Source organism: Betta splendens, chromosome 4, assembly GCF_900634795.4.
Source record: "Betta splendens chromosome 4, fBetSpl5.4, whole genome shotgun sequence".
Lineage (NCBI taxonomy): Eukaryota > Metazoa > Chordata > Actinopteri > Anabantiformes > Osphronemidae > Betta > Betta splendens.
In genome coordinates, this window is record NC_040884.2 from 26541342 (window position 1) to 26558505 (window position 17164).

The window sequence follows — 17164 nt, forward strand, 5'->3', positions numbered from 1 at the left end:
TATTTATTCATTTTTATTGAATTTACATATGTGCTCTTTCAGACCAGTATCATTATCCGATTATATAAATACTTCAAAGATTTAAGTTTTATGCAGATCAGTATAAAATACAGTATAACCACACGGGGGAGCTCTGATACAGTGATAATGTTGGGTGTATTGCAAAACGCTACAGGAAATTTGCTTATTTCATCACATTTAATTTTGTCAAATACTGTCATATGCTGCAATGATGAGGCAAATCTTGAAACTAAATAGCTTTTGCATTGCATGACCACAGTCATTACAGTCAAACATAACAGCCTCCAGATTGTGGCACATCTTATTTTGTAACTTGCATTGAATGAAAATGAAAACAACAATGAAATGAAATGCCTGATTTTAAACAAAAACATCTAACCACTTTACTAAAACCATATCTGAATTTCCCATGAGAAAAATACAATGAAGAGATTACATTGAATGACAAATGCTCTCACACAATAATTAATATAAACTTTAAATAATACACTTTAAAGCTACTGTATGATTAGGAAACACAAACGGATGCTTTTGTCAAAGTTTTGCAAACTTAGCACCTTAACTTAACACTATACACTTAAATTAATGTTGTTTATTTCTCATTGACAAGCACTGCTTACAGTGAAATAACAAGTGGAATAACATGTGCTGTGCATATTTACTATAAGGGAATACATGTGTCCTCTGACTTTCTCCTTCCACAGACCTGTCTGTAAATGTGTAATGATAATTTGCATTGTCCATCATCTCTGCAGTTACATAACACATCTGTGGGATACTGTATATTTTTATCTGAACAGTTTTATTGTCTTTGCTATGTTTACCAAAAACATACAGTACAAATTATATCTATGTTATCATCTATGTGTTTTTCCTAATTCATGTCCATTGCAGTGAACATAATATCACAGGAAGCCTTTAATACTGTGACAAGGACACACAACCTAAGGCTGTACTTCTACACAGGTTGTTATCATCAAGAGAAACGTCATGATTATAACTGCTATAAATGTCACAAGGACCTTTGTCCAGACCCGACTACTACTTCCGTCTAAATTGTCTGTTCTGTGTTACCACTAGTTCTTGACCAACCATTAAACGGTTACCAGATAAACATGTATTACACAACCATGATGTTGTGTGTATATAAGGAAACAATATTAGTGAAATCCTGACTGACCCAAACATTTGTTTGTCTCTTCAAACATGTGGCTCTCTGATGTTTTTCTCAGTTTGGACCTCGATTTTATCTTTCTATTGATTTTGCTGTTCCTCCTCATAACAGACTACCTCAACAACAGAAAGCCTCTAAATTATCCTCCTGGACCATTGGCTCTTCCATTTGTGGGGAATATCCTAAGTGTGGACAATAAAAATCCACTAAGGCAGGCAAGTCGATTAACTTAATCATATGTAAAAGACAGAAAGAGAAAATTTTAATATTTTAACACTTAACTCTGTAGTTGGTAATTACTGTAGATTCAAGATTACATAAATCCTGAAGAATGATTTCTATCAAGAAAAGACATTTTGAACTTGTTTACACTTTAAACAATGAGCTTTTTATTTAACCTAGCTAATTTAAATAAATATATATTTGGTAATATTTGGTACTCACTTTCAGCTGGCTGAGGACTATGGGAACGTGTTCAGTGTCCGTCTTGGCAGGGAACGGTGGGTGGTTGTGTGTGGATACAAGATGGTGAAGGAGACCTTAGTGACACAAGTTGACAACTTTGTGGATCGACCACACAGCGCAATTGCTGACAGGTTTAACAAAGGTTAATACAGTCTCTTTTCTCTTGGCAAAAAAATGTATACTAAAAGTTTATTTGATTAAGTATACTGAAGTATAACTGAAGTATATTCCTAAAGTACACTTTGCAGAGTAAGTACAACTATGCAAATCTACTTCAATGTGTGTGTGTTTACTCATTTGATACTTCTTGGGACTAAATTGGCTCACTTTTCAAGTTCACTTGAAGTATATTTTAAATGTATGAAAGTAAGCTTTAAGCACAGAATTAGTCACTATAGTATTATTATACTAATAGTACTATACTAATAGTACTATTAGTATTAGTCACAGTATACTGCAACTTTTAATATGATATATATTTTAACTTATAATAATAATTTAATTGAGCCCACACTTGGGAACTTTCATCTCTACAGGATTGACCCTTCAAATTGACACAGTGGTCTGACCAGATGAGCTAACCAACCCAAAGATAGGCATTATTAGTAAACTTTAAATGTGCAAATACTAATTATGTACTTCTAGGCTACTAACTACTCTATATACTATACTAATACTATACTGAACAACTAAACTATTAGTGTATCATGTACATACACGCTGTTAGTACATCTGTTGCATATTGTAGTACACTTGAATTGAACTTATTAGTACACTCTAAGTAAACATGCAAATACAAATTGTATACTTCTAGGCAACTAAGTACAGTATACTGGATAACTAAACTATTAGTACTAGTAGTACTATTAGTACTACATACAGGCTACAGTATTAGTACACGTGTAGTTTATTGTAGTATACTTTTGAGAACTCATATCAACTGTAATTGTAAAATGTATTTTCAGTTTTTACATTTTTTACTTTATTCTCACTGAACAAATTGTTTAAGAAAAGTGTCAGAAGTTTGTATTGGTCTACTATATCCAAGTTGTGTGGACATCTTAATCAGTAACTGCTTCTGATCTTATAAACATTTCTTAGCTGATGGAGCTGTATATCACAGCGATAAATATGACACACTTACAAAAAGACAAAATGGTGCTGTTTACTAAAAAATATGGTTCACTGGGTTAATCAAGAATTTTCTTGGCCTAAACTGAAACATGCACATCAAATATCTGCACACTGCTCATGTAGAACAATATGCATTTTCCCTGATAGTATTCCTGCCTTATACAATAGATTAAGGTACTCATTGTCAGATTGGTGTAGATGACGGACCCACATGCACAGCACAACACAGCTTGAAGATGATAAATGAGAGTTTATTCCAGAACACAGGGTCCAGATCAGGCAGGGTCATATACAGGAGATCAATACGTGGTTATACAGGATCAGGCAAAATCAGCGTCAGGGACAGGCAAGGTTCGTACACAAGATTCTGGACTACAATACCGTTCCGTCAGGCGTAAGATGGTGGTCAGGCAAGCAGGCAAGGTCGGTATCAGGCAGGATCAAAAGACCAAGGCATACAAATGCAGACAGGGACTAGACAGGCTCGGCGTCGGTGGTCAAAACACAATACAATGGTTCACAATAGACGACTAGACTAGGCTAGAGAACGCTGGAAAGTGGTGAATAACGCGCAACAATCTGGCAAGGTACTGGGGTGAGAGGTGGTGCTTAAATGCTAGGTGAACTGATTACAGATGAGCTGCAGGTGTGGGTAATGAGAACCGGTACTGGCAGGGAACAGCTGTGATATGACGTTTAGCAGGAAGTCCTTTCAACATAAAAGCGAAAGTTAAACCAAGACGTGACACTCATAACTCATTAACCTGACATATGTAGACTTTTGTGTATACTTGTCAGTTTAAGTCAAGTATACTTGCGTGTAATTACAACACACCTTTTTCATACTTGTAAGTAGAAACCAAGTATGCTTTGTCACTTAAATATACTTTGGTTTGGTATATCTTAATTTATATGTGAATAAAAGTTAAGAATACTTTTTCCTTTTTAGATTAAAACATGTATACAAATAGTGTACTTGTATGTACTACTACACTTCTGTACTGTACTACTACATTTTTGCCAAGGGTTTCTTATATTATGTGCTGAGCTACAAAAATGAACTATGCAAATACTATGGTGTAATAATTAAATCTTAGTCTGCATGCTGGCGTTTAGGTGTTTTTTTTACAACCAACGGTGAGATGTGGAAGAGACAGCGGCGTTTCGCCCTTTCTACCTTACGCACCTTTGGTGTGGGCAAAAGAAACCTGGAGCAGAGCATCTGTGAGGAGATCCGACACCTGCAGGAGGAGATTGAGAAGGAGAAAGGCCATTTATACTGAAAACAACGAGCTTGTGTTGCAGATAAACAGCAGCAACAATCTCATCTAAACAGCTGACTCCTCTATTTCAGGTCAAGCATTTTCTCCAGCAGGCGTCTTCAACAACGCTGTGTCCAACATCATTTGCCAGCTGGTGATGGGAAAACGGTTCGACTACAATGACTATAACTTTCAGATCATGCTAAAATACATATCGGAGGCACTTCGGCTAGAGGGCTCTATATGGGGTCTAGTAGGTCGCATCCATTTCAATAGTTTAACCAGTTTCATACTGTAGGAACAGTTGAGCCTGTTTGACATAATGATAATAGAGATACATTGATACAGTTGCTGGCATTATCTTTTTTATCCCACATAGCTTTATCTGTCATTCCCCGCAGTGATGAAACACTTACCAGGTCCTCACAACAAAATCTTCAGCAGCTACAACAGTGTTCTAGACTTCTTCAGTCAGGAGATAGAGAGACACAAGAAGGACCTGGACCACAGCCATCCCCGGGACTACATCGATGCTTTCCTCACTGAAATGCAGACTGTATGTGACCACTGCAGACACAGATCTGTACAATCTCTGCTCTTCCCCTGTTCTTCATTCATCACACATCTTTCTCTGTACAGCACAAAGGGGAAACGGTTCGACTACAATGACCATAACTTTCAGATCATGCTAAAATACATATCGGAGGCACTTCGGCTAGAGGGCTCTATATGGGGTCTAGTAGGTCGCATCCATTTCAATAGTTTGACTATTTTCATACTGTAGGAACAGTTGAGACTGTTTGACATAATGATAATAGAGATACATTGATACAGTTGCTGGCATTATCTTTTTTATCCCACATAGCTTTACGTGTCATTCCCCGCACTGATGAAACACTTGCCAGGACCTCACAACAAAATGTTCAGCAACTACAACAGTGTTCTAGACTTCTTCAGAAACTACATCGATGCTTTCCTCACTGAAATGCAGACTGTATGTGACCACTGCAGACACAGATCTGTACAATCTCTGCTCTTCCCCTGTTCTTCATTCATCACACATCTTTCTCTGTACAGCACAAAGAGCCTGGTGTGAGTTTCACTGAGTCCAACCTGGCTCTGTGCTGTCTGGATCTGTTCCTGGCTGGAACAGAGACGACCGCCACCACGTTGCAGTGGGCTTTGATTTACCTCATCAACAACCCAGATATCCAGAGTAGGTGATAGGATTGTTATAGTGAGAAACATGCACTTAAGGTAAACATAACACACTTATGTTTGGAAACAGATACAAAATTTACCCGTTGCATCACTTGTACTTGTAGAAAACATCCAGGCAGAGATCGACAGAGTGATTGGACAGAACCGTCTACCCACCATGGCTGACAGACCCAACCTGCCCTACACTGACGCTGTCATCCATGAGGTCCAGAGGATGGGAAACATCGTTCCTCTGAATGGACTCAGAGTAGCTGCCAAGGGCACAACGCTGGATGGTTACTTCATACCCAAGGTGCATCCACACAGCAGCCAGCAGTTTACAAAAGAGCAGACATGCAGTGAAGACCTAAAGTCAAGAAAGAGAAATATTCTGCCATGCAAATTTAAGTGAATAAGAATGACTTCGATACAGATACATTTATTGTGGATGTTGTCAAATCCTTTCCACATGTTTCATTCCATTGATGCAGATCAGCATAGACTCTGTTATTAAACCATGCCATTTATAAAACCTGGTTCTTTCACTGACTCATCCACGTTAACCAGTTATATATGATCCATTTGTATAATACACACCGATCTGTATGTTTTAATTATAAAGAACTTTTTCTATTTGTGCATAAAGGACATTTGACGGTTTGCCTTTGGTTTGTGCAGGGAACGTCTGTGATGCCCAACCTGACCTCGGTGCTGTTTGACCCGACTGAATGGGAGACTCCAGACACCTTCAACCCCGGACACTTCCTGGATGCTGAGGGCAGGTTTGTGAGGAGAGAAGCATTTCTGCCTTTCTCTGCAGGTGAACGTCACATTCCCCTGAATAATAAAACATTAACTGCGTGACAGTGGGTGAACAGTGAGAGTTGTGTTGCTGTGCCACAGGGAAGCGTGCGTGTCTGGGAGAGGGCCTGGCCAGAATGGAGCTCTTTTTGTTTTTTGTGGGTTTGTTCCAGAGGTTCTGTTTTTCCACGGTGGACGGAGTGGAGCTGAGAACAGAGGGAATCATAGGAGCCACACGGACGCCGTTCCCCTTTCACATCTACGCTAAGGCTCGCTGAGCTTTTTACCTCCTGCAGTCAGACCCAAAAGACAGCAGACATTTTTAATCTGCTGCCAGTTTTCCCAACAAACCAGTTTACCAGAATCCACATTTAAAATCTTAATGCTAATAAGGTGACATCAGTGATGCGTATAATAATAGACATGTAGAACGTAGTATTTGTTTAGCTTCAATATGTTTACATAGTGTCACAGTGTGATAATTTGCCCTCAGACCTTATATTGCTACTTGTAAGCAACAAAACTCTGCAGATTTTCTGGTCATGTCTATTAATAATGTAACAAGACTTTGGTGCAAAATGTCAGATGCAGACTAGTATTTCTGTGTTTTAGAGAAGGTCTACCAAAGAGTCTACTACTGATCTGTGTACTTTTACAGTATAGTTTAAGATTTTTTAGCAGTTAGTCCTTAAAATGTGAGTACTCCTTTATTAGGTGATAATACGGTGAATGCTCCAGAGTTAAGAGGTTAAGTTAATTTGGTTATCCATAAAATACAGTGCTGCTATGTTATACTTTTACTTTCTGTGTATTTACACCTAAGATAGATTGTCGTAAAGGCTGGAAATGCCCTACATTTTGTTTGCACAAATACACGTTGCTGTCTGCGAGCTACAGTACAACCATCAATAAAATGTATGTTTATATTGTCATAAATACTTTACTCAGTTTTACATCTACTGTACATAGTTTTCACAAATGAGTCGAAAATACAGTATAACCACAAGGGGGAGCTCTGACACTCATCATCTTGTGTTGCAATGATGAGGCAGAAGCTTTAACAGTTTGGTCATATTTTCTCCCAAACAGTTTGCAATAAATGCATTCCATTTATTGTAACCATCTTAGGGTTTTTTTGTAAAATCAAAAGCCTCACAGACCTGTCTGTAAATGTGTAACAGTACATTACATTGCACACAATGTTTGAAGGTACATAAAAAATATGTGGGATATGTTTTTATGGGAACTGTTTTATTGCCTTTGCTACATTTAAAGTTATTAACAAATTATATCTACATTCACTGAATGTCACTAGTGTTTTTCATGTTATCATTTCACCGAGCTGAGTTAGTTTACTATAAGTGTATTCTTGGTTAGAAATCTATTTTTTTCTACTTCATGCTCATTTTAGTAAACCGAAGATCACATGAATTCCTAAATACTGTGACAGAGGCACACAACTTGAGGCTGTAGGAGTAAAAATCCAATATTTACGTAAGAAGGCCGAACTTCTACAAAGGTCTTTATTGTCAAGGTTGTCATGGTTATAGCTGCAATAAATGTCTTGAGGACCTTTGTCCACACCCGCCTACTCTTTCTCTCAAAGCTGTTTGTCCTGTTTTACCAGTAGTCAATATGTAGGACACTAAACAGTTAACACAAGCTGAATATGTATTACGCAACCAGGGTGTTGTGTATAAAAGGAGAAGATTTTAGTGGAATCCTGACTGACCCAAACATTCGCTTGACTCTTCAAACATGTGGCTCTCTGATCTTTGTCTCAGTTTGGACCTGAAGCTTATTCTTCTACTTATTTTGCTGTTTCTCCTCATAACAGACTACCTCATCACCAGGAAGCCTCCACATTATCCTCCTGGACCATTGGCTCTTCCATTTGTGGGGAATATCTTAAGTGTGGACAATCAACATCCACACTTCTATTATACTAAGGTAATGATTGATACACAGGCTTCTTAAGGAACTTATCAGTATAAAGTAGATAAAGTTAATCATACGTGCATGTTCAAGACAGAATAAGAACATTTTATTACACTTAACTCTGTAGTTGTTTGTTATTGTAGGTTTAGGATTACATAAACCTTGAAAAGTGATTTCTATAATTCAATCAAGAAAATGCTATTTGAACTTTTTTACACTTTAAACACTGAGCTTTTACATTAAATCAAATTAATTTAAATAAATATATGTTAGTTAATATTTGGTGTTTACTTTCAGCTGGCTGAGGACTATGGGAACGTGTTCAGTGTCCGTCTTGGCAGAGAACGGTGGGTGGTTGTGTGTGGATACAAGATGGTGAAGGAGGCCTTAGTGACACAAGCTGAGAACTTTGTGGATCGACCACACAGCCCAATTGCTGACAGGTTTAACAAAGGTCTATACGGTCTCTTTTTCTTATATTATGTGCTGAACTACAAAAATGGGCTATGCAAAAAATAATGTGCAAGAATTAAATCTTAGTCTGCATGCTGGTGTTTAGGTGGTTTTTTTACAACCAACGGTGAGATGTGGAAGAGACACCGGCGTTTCGCCCTTTCTACCTTACGCACCTTTGGTGTGGGCAAAAGCATCCTGGAGCAGAGCATCTGTGAGGAGATCCGACACCTGCAGGAGGAGATTGAGAAGGAGAAAGGTCATTTATACTGAAAACAACGAGCTTGTGTTGCAGACAAACAGCAGCAACAATCTCATCTAAACAGCTGACTCCTCTATTTCAGGTCAAGCATTTTCTCCAGCAGGCGTCTTCAACAACGCTGTGTCCAACATCATTTGCCAGCTGGTGATGGGGAAACGGTTCGACTACAATGACCATAACTTTCAGATCATGCTAAAATACATATCGGAGGCACTTCGGCTAGAGGGCTCTATATGGGGTCTAGTAGGTCGCATCCATTTCAATAGTTTGACTATTTTCATACTGTAGGAACAGTTGAGACTGTTTGACATAATGATAATAGAGATACATTGATACAGTTGCTGGCATTATCTTTTTTATCCCACATAGCTTTACGTGTCATTCCCCGCACTGATGAAACACTTGCCAGGACCTCACAACAAAATGTTCAGCAACTACAACAGTGTTCTAGACTTCTTCAGTCAGGAGATAGAAAGACACAAGAAGGACCTGGACCACAGCCATCCCCGGGACTACATTGATGCTTTCCTCACTGAAATGCAGACTGTATGTGACAACTGCAGACACAGATCTGTACAATCTCTGCTCTTCCCCTGTTCTTCAGTCATCATTCTCTCTTTCTCTGTACAGCACAAAGAGCCTGGTGTGGGCTTCACTGAGTCCAACCTGGCTCTGTGCTGTCTGGATCTGTTCCTGGCTGGAACAGAGACGACCGCCACCACGTTGCAGTGGGCTTTGATTTACCTCACCAACAACCCAGATATCCAGAGTAGGTGATAGGATTGTTATAGCGTTAACACCCTTTTGTTTGAAAACAGGGAAAAAAAATGAAAATGCTTGAAATTTTTTGTACTTGTAGAAAACGTGCAGGAAGAGATCGACAGAGTGATTGGACAGAACCGTCTACCCACCATGGCTGACAGACCGAACCTGCCCTACACTGACGCTGTCATCAATGAGCTCCAAAGGATGGGAAACGTGGTTCCTCTGAATGGACTCAGAGTAGCTGCCAAGGACACAACACTGGATGGTTACTTCATACCCAAGGTGCATTCAGTCAAAATTCCTAGTAGAAAAAATGTCTAGTAAAACATAGTGTAAATGCAGTTTTAGATTACTGTTAGTCAAAGATACCTAAATGTCATACACAACTCTCTCTCTCTCTTAACTTTTTTTCCCTGCAAAAATCGTCTATTGGTTTGGAGCAAACTGAACATGAACGTATTCCCTCTTTTTATTCCTGTTTATTTTGTTTCTGTTTCAAATCAAAACAGAAAAGATGGCAAAACAACCATTTGATTCCATTACTCAGAATCTATTGTGATACCAGTAACAATGACAACTAAAGTTTAATTTACAATCTACATTTTGCATTTATGTAACTCAGACTAACAAACCCATTTTAAAGTAAACAAATATTAATGACCTGGGTTCTTTTGAAATTAATTTCTTGCAGGACTGCTTAGTGTTTATCTGTGTGTTTTGTTTTTTCAGGGTTCTATCTTGTTGCCCATGCTGACCTCAGTGCTGTTTGACAAAACCGAATGGGAAACTCCTGAAACGTTTAACCCAGGGCACTTTCTAAATGCTGAGGGAAAGTTTGTTAAGAGAGAAGCTCTGCTGCCGTTTTCTGCAGGTAAACAACTTTCACCCTAATCTTGTATTCAACCTGAACAAACATTTATGCTCGATCCTGTTTTCCTACATGATGTGCGTCCCCAGGAAAACGTGCGTGTCTTGGAGAAGGCCTGGCCAAAATGGAGCTGTTCCTGTTTTTCGTTGGTTTGCTACAGAAGTTTTCATTCTCTGCTCCTGACGGAGGAGAGCTGAGCACAGATGAAGTTACTGGAGTGACACGTGTACCAAAGACATTCAAAGTTCTCGCCAAGGTTCGCTGATTATTTATCATGAATAAACTTTGGTCAATGAGCAATAAATGGTTTTTCAATTTGTGTCACATGTCTACTTTTAATTTATGCCAAAAAATGTCAAATAGCTTTAAGTGTGGCACATCAGCCATAGGTATTAAGGATTGTTTGACTGTTCATCCTATTAGGGTAAAACAAGAGCCACAGTTTATTGTATACAGACAGAAAATGGATGAACAGCTCCTGCCGGAATGTTAAGACAGAATGAATATTAGGAGAATTGTTAGGTTACATGTACCACATATACTTGTACAGTGTGGGCTCAATTTCATGTATTAGTGTATTTTATTCTGTATTATTATTTTGCATTAAAGTAGAGAGAGGAGCTTGCTTACAGTATGTATTAGGGAAGGCAGGATGTGTGTGTGTTATGAAAAGCTATGTCAGTGACATAGCCTGTGAAGGACAATGGAACATTGAGAGGTCATTGTCCTGTAAAAGAAACCATATGTTAATTCGCCAGTTTTAGTGCACATTAGAAATCATATGTTGTGTCATGAGTTTCAATGTATGTTCAGAGTCATATAGCCAGCAGGCATAGGAAAAGTATATAATCATGTGTGTGTGTAGAGTTAGTCAGTCTGTAACTTAGTACGAAGAGAGAGAAGTCACGGCTCCATGCGTCTGCCTTGAATTATTCATGTATGTTTTGGCTCTTGTCTTTAATAAATTCATTTTAATTGACAAAGCATAGTGCTTCTTCTCATTAAATAACTTGGGGGGGACTTGAGGTTCCAACAACAGCAGCTCTATTATACACTAAACTTACTATTAGCTTGTAATATTAGTTGTTAGCCCAGGGAGCTACTATTAGCCAGTAAGCTAGCAAACTAAAAGCAGCTTATATTTGTTGACTAAGCACTTTCTGAGTTTTAGTATTATAAAATACAGGGAAACAACATTAACCTTTTTCAAAATGATTACGGCTGAAATCTTTAATTGCTTCACTTTTACTGTCCTGGGAGATAACATTTAGCAATGTCAAATGTTTGACCACCGCCTACTGTCTGAAATGTGTGCACCACCTGTGACGTCAGTATTATCCAGAGTAGGTGATAGGATTGTTATAGAGACAAGCATGCACATAAGGTAAACATAACACCCTTATGAGTAAAAACAGGAAAAAAATGGAAATTAAAATTTCGTGTACTTGTAGAAAACGTGCAGAAAGAGATCGACAGAGTGATTGGACAGAACCGTCTACTCACCATGGCTGACAGACCCAACCTGCCCTACACTGACGCTGTCATCAATGAGCTCCAAAGGATGGGAAACGTGGTTCCTCTGAATGGACTCAGAGTAGCTGCCAAGGACACAACGCTGGATGGTTACTTCATACCCAAGGTGCATTCAGTCAAAATTTCTAGTAGAAAAAATGTCTAGTAAAACATAGGGTAAATGCAGTTTTAGATTACTGTTAGTCAAAGATACCTAAATGTCATACACAACTCAGAAATGTGTATTGAGAAATTACTTTTTTTCTCTGCCAACACACTATCGTCTATTAGTTTGGAGCAAACTGAACATGAACGTATTCCCTCTTTTCATTCCTGTTTATTTTGTTTCTATTTCAAATCAAAGCAGAAAAGATGGCAAAACAACCATTTGATTCCATTACTCAGAATCTGATGTGACATCAGTAACAATAACAACTAAAGCAACATTTACAATCTACATTTTACATTTATGTAACTCAGACTAACAAACCCATTTTAAAGTAAACAAATATTAATGACCTGGGTTCTTATTAAATTATGCTTAGTGTTTATCTGTATTTTTTTGTTTTTCAGGGTTCTATCTTGTTGCCCATGCTGACCTCAGTGCTGTTTGACAAAACCAAATGGGAAAGTCCTTAAACGTTCAACCCAGGACACGTTCTATATGCTGAGGGAAAGTTTGTTAAGAGAGAAGCTCTGCAGCTGTTTTCTGCAGGTAAACAACTTTCACCCTAATCTTGTATTCAACCTGAACAAACATTTATGCTCGATCCTGTTTTCCTACATGATGCGTGTCCCCTTCAGGGAAACGTGCGTTGTTGGAAAAGGCCTGGCCAGGATGGAGCCGTTCCTGTTTTTCGTTAGTTTGCTACAGAGTTTTCATTCTCTGCACCTGACGGAGGAGAGCTGAGCACAGATGAAGTTACTGGAGTGACACGTGTACCAAAACATTCAAAGTTCTCGCCAAGGTTCGCTGATTGTTCATCATGGATAAACTTAGTACTACACTAACTATTGGCCAATGAGCAATAAATGGTTTTCAATTTGTGTCACATGTCTGCTTTAAATTTATGACAAAAAAATGTCAAATAACTTTTAAATGTGGCACATCAGCCATGGGTATTAAGGATTGTTTGACTGTTCATCCTATTAGGGTAAAACAAGAGCCACAGTTTATTGTATACAGACAGAAAATGGATGAACAGCTCCTGACTGAATGTTAAGTGTAAGTAAATGTGAGAAGAGAGAGAAGCTTGCTTGCTTATTAGGGAAGGCAGGATGTGTGTGTGTTATGAAAAGCCATTTCAGTGACATAGCCTGTGAAGCACAATGGAACAATGAGAGGTCATTGTCCTGTGAAAGGAAATCATATGTTAAGTCACCAGTTTTAGTGCATATTAGAAATCATATGTTGTGCCATGAGGTTCAATGTATGTCTAGAGCCATACAGCCAGAAGGCATAAGAAAACTATATAATCATGTGTGTGTGTAGAGTTAGTCAGTCTGTAACTTGGTACGAAGAGAGAGAAGTCACAGCTCCAGGCGTTTGCCTTAAATTTTTCATTTATGTTCTGTCTTTTGTTTTTAATAAAGTCATTTTAATTGACAAAGCATGGTGCCTCTTCTCATTAAAGAACTTGGGAAGGACTCGAGGTCCCAACAACAGCAGCTCCATTATAAACTAAACTTACTATTAGCTTGTTTTTGCTTGTAATATTAGTCGTTAGCCCAGGGAGCTACTATTAGCCAGTAAGCTAGCAAACTACATCAGCTAATATTTGTTGACTAAGCACTTTCTGAGTTTTAGTAATATAAAACACAGGTAAACAACATTAACCTTTTTCAAAATGATTACGGCTGAAATCTTTACCTAGCTTCACTTTTACCTTCCTGGGAGATAACGTTTAGCAATGTCAAATGTTTGACCACCGCCTACTGTCCGAAATGTGTGCACCACCTGTGACGTCATTATTCCTGGTACATGCCTGAAGGGGGTGCATCTAGGTAAAAAATATAAAGGTGCATCTTGGTCCTTGTAGTTTATCAGTTTTTTAGGCGGCTGCAACTTGAGCAACGACTTATTGTATCACACAGGAGGATTCTCAATCTCCATCTTGTTCAGAACATGTACATTAATATTCATATCTAACTCATGGCCTGTGGTATAATAATACATTCACTTCAATAATAATAATATTACTAATGCCACTACTACTACCACTAATACTGTAAATCAAACACTGGGATTTTTACATCAGACCTCAGCTTTAAACGATCAAAATTTAAACCCTGACTAAACATTAAATACTTCTAGAGAAGCTGATTCCTGGAATTTAACTTTAACAAGAATTTTATCCCACAGCCCAAAGTATAAAATATTTAACATTTTTAATTGTACACATTCTTGAATCGATTTTTGAAAATTAATCATAAAGTTACATTGTGTAACAAACAAAGACCAAAATTGTGTTTTAAGATGCTAATTTAAAGCTGAAACAGTCACTGTCTATAAAATGAGTATTTTTTGCTGCTGTTCTTTTGTTGAGTATGTTTGGGTCGCTTTGCAGCCAGCAGTGTGTCTGTGTCATGAAGAACCAGCCCATCAGTAATAGAGAAGCATCCCACCTCCACTCAGTGACAGATGCTTCTGCTCTGGGTCACAATGTGGCTCTGGGACTGGTTTCTTTGGATGGATGTCAGCAGAATGCTGCTCTATGCTTTTGTTATGACTGTTCTTTTAGTTTATTTCCTGGTTAAAAAGGATCCACCGAACTTTCCTCCTGGACCACCAGCCTTGCCTTTTCTAGGAAACGTCTTCAACATTGAACATAAACAGCCTCACATTTATCTAACCAAGGTAAGACTAGACTCTGAAAGCAGGTACGACTCCTTCTATATCATCACCGATCTACATTAGTCTGTAAAGACAGCATTTCGAAGTAAAACGTCTCGGCTGCATGTCAGTGGATTTTTCATTGCATGTTAACAATAACTTGTCGTTAGTCACATGTGGGACAACGGGCCACTTGTTCCCTATGTCCACAGCTCGCTGGTGTCTATGGGAATGTGTTCTGCATTCGTCTGGGAAGACACAAGACGGTGTTTGTGTCCGGCTGGGGGATGGTGAAGGAGGCTCTGGTCACGCAGGCCGACAACTTTGCGGACCGGCCTTACAGCCCGATGGTGGACAGCATCTATTCAGGGAACTCAGGTAATGAACCCAGACCGAGGCATGGGGTGAGCTAGTCCGGAGCAGCTGCCTGAGCGCTTCCTGTTGCTTCCGTCTCAGCCGGTCTGTTCTTCAGTAATGGGAAGGTGTGGAGGAGACAGCGACGCTTCGCCATGGCAACGCTGCGCACCTTCGGCCTGGCAAAGAGCTCCACGGAGCAGAGCATCTGTGAAGAGAGCCGCCACCTGCAGGAGGCCATGGAGAAAGAGACAGGTTTGTGTGGCAGCACAACAAAGACCCGATGCCTGGTTCAGTCCCACTAAGACCTGTCTTCTGCTCAGAACCGTTCGACCCGGTGCCGCTGCTCAACAACGCCGTGGCCAACATCATCTGCCAGATCGTGTTTGGGAGACGCTTTGACTACGGAGACCAGAGGTTCCAGAGTATGCTGAGGAACCTGAGCCAGATGGCTTATCTGGAAGGCTCCATATGGGCTTTGGTACAGTAGGACCAGGACACGGGCTTTACCTGCAGGATAATAACAACGGGTCTGAATCAGCCCTCTGTTTTCTCTGCGAACAGCTGTTTGATTCGTTCCCTGCTCTCATGAAACACCTGCCAGGGCCTCACAATGACATCTTCAGCAGCTCCAGGTCTCTGGAGGCGTCGATCAGGGCAGAGATAGAGAGACACAAATTAGACTTGGACCCCAGTGACCCACGAGATTACATCGACAGCTTCCTGATAGAAAGCCAGGTATGGATCTCACTTTGAGCTGAGCCGTGTTCAAAGAGGAACCAGAGTCTGACTTTGTGGATCTTCTCACAGCGCAACAGAAACAGTGAGCTGGGCTTTGATGAAGACAACCTGGCTCTGTGTTGTGTGGACCTGTTCCTGGCTGGGAGTGAAACCACGTCTAAAACCCTGCAGTGGGGCCTCATCTACCTCATCAACAACCCTCATGTACAAGGTGCCTGTTCAGCTTGACATTTGTTAAACGTCAAAGTCAAACTGACCCATTCAAAATCTCTTAATTCCACCCGTTAGTGAAAGTCCAGGCAGAGATCGACAGAGTGATTGGACAGAACCGTCGGCCCACCATGGCTGACAGACCCAACCTGCCCTACACTGACGCCGTCATCCATGAGGTCCAGAGGATGGGAAACATCGTTCCTCTGAATGGATTCAGGATGGCCACCAGAGACACCACGCTGGGCGGGTTCTTCATTCCCAAGGTGCCGCCAGCTGTTTACTAGAGAGTTAACACACAGTAAAGAACTGAAGTCACAGGAGAGAGGAAGAAAATAGATGGCTCCATTAGATACACATACATTTAATGTGGATGTTGATTGTGTCAAATCATTTGCACATGTTTCATTCTGTTGATGCAGATCAGCATAGGCTCTGTTATTAAACCATATCTATAACCATATATTATCCATTTGTATAATACACACTTATATGTAGGTTTTAATTATAAAGAACTTTTTCTATTTGTGCATCAAGGACATTTGATGGTTTGCCTTTGGTTTGTGCAGGGAACGTCTGTGATGCCCAACCTGACCTCGGTGCTGTTTGACCCGACTGAATGGGAGACTCCAGACACCTTCAACCCCGGACACTTCCTGGATGCTGAGGGCAGGTTTGTGAGGAGAGAAGCATTTCTGCCTTTCTCTGCAGGTGAACGTAACATTCCCCTGAATAATAAAACATTAACTGCGTGACAGTGGGTGAACAGTGAGAGTTGTGTTGCTGTGCCACAGGGAAGCGTGCGTGTCTGGGAGAGGGCCTGGCCAGAATGGAGCTCTTTTTGTTTTTTGTGGGTTTGTTCCAGAGGTTCTGTTTTTCCACGGTGGACGGAGTGGAGCTGAGAACAGAGGGAATCATAGGAGCCACACGGACGCCGTTCCCCTTTCACATCTACGCTAAGGCTCGCTGAGCTTTTTACCTCCTGCAGTCAGACCCAAAAGACAGCACATGTTGCATGTTGTGCCTGTATGAACATTGTTACAGTTTGTACCTAACAAAATCTGCCAATGGTTCCACTAAACAGCTGTTGACAAGAGTGACTGTAGTTCTCAGACACCTGGCCCTGACATTTGAATCAAATGACAGTAAACACCACTTTGTTAAATCAAAT

The 17164-nt window shown here is 39.9% G+C and overlaps 2 protein-coding genes, 1 long non-coding RNA gene and 1 pseudogene across 4 annotated transcripts; 3 read left to right on the top strand and 1 right to left on the bottom strand.

Moving 5' to 3' along the window:
• The first annotated feature begins 1227 nt into the window (after nt 1–1227).
• LOC114852939 (cytochrome P450 2J6-like) lies at nt 1228–6335 on the top strand. Its single transcript, XM_055508420.1, has 10 exons — nt 1228–1410; nt 1646–1802; nt 3455–3459; nt 3892–4063; nt 4149–4309; nt 4436–4612; nt 5134–5272; nt 5382–5569; nt 5935–6076; nt 6160–6335. The coding sequence occupies exons 1-10, from the start codon at nt 1228–1230 to the stop codon at nt 6333–6335; spliced, it is 1500 nt and encodes a 499-aa protein (XP_055364395.1).
• LOC129604030 (uncharacterized) lies at nt 3025–13961 on the bottom strand. Of its 2 annotated transcripts, XR_008694563.1 has the most exons (3): nt 13726–13842; nt 4473–11941; nt 3025–4035 (listed from the first exon to the last, which is right to left on the bottom strand). It is a non-coding gene; the product is annotated as an uncharacterized LOC129604030 (long non-coding RNA). The 2 variants fall into 2 exon arrangements; XR_008694562.1 differs by having other exon boundaries at nt 3025–11941; nt 13726–13961.
• Nucleotides 11848–12902, top strand: LOC114853168 (cytochrome P450 2K1-like; annotated as a pseudogene).
• A 447-nt stretch (nt 13962–14408) lies between the features above and the next one.
• Nucleotides 14409–17163, top strand: LOC114853160 (cytochrome P450 2J6-like). Its single transcript, XM_029146199.3, has 9 exons — nt 14409–14712; nt 14901–15066; nt 15145–15297; nt 15366–15523; nt 15607–15780; nt 15853–15994; nt 16072–16259; nt 16563–16704; nt 16788–17163. The coding sequence occupies exons 1-9, from the start codon at nt 14497–14499 to the stop codon at nt 16961–16963; spliced, it is 1515 nt and encodes a 504-aa protein (XP_029002032.1). The 5' UTR covers nt 14409–14496; the 3' UTR covers nt 16964–17163.
• The last annotated feature ends 1 nt before the right edge of the window (nt 17164 follows it).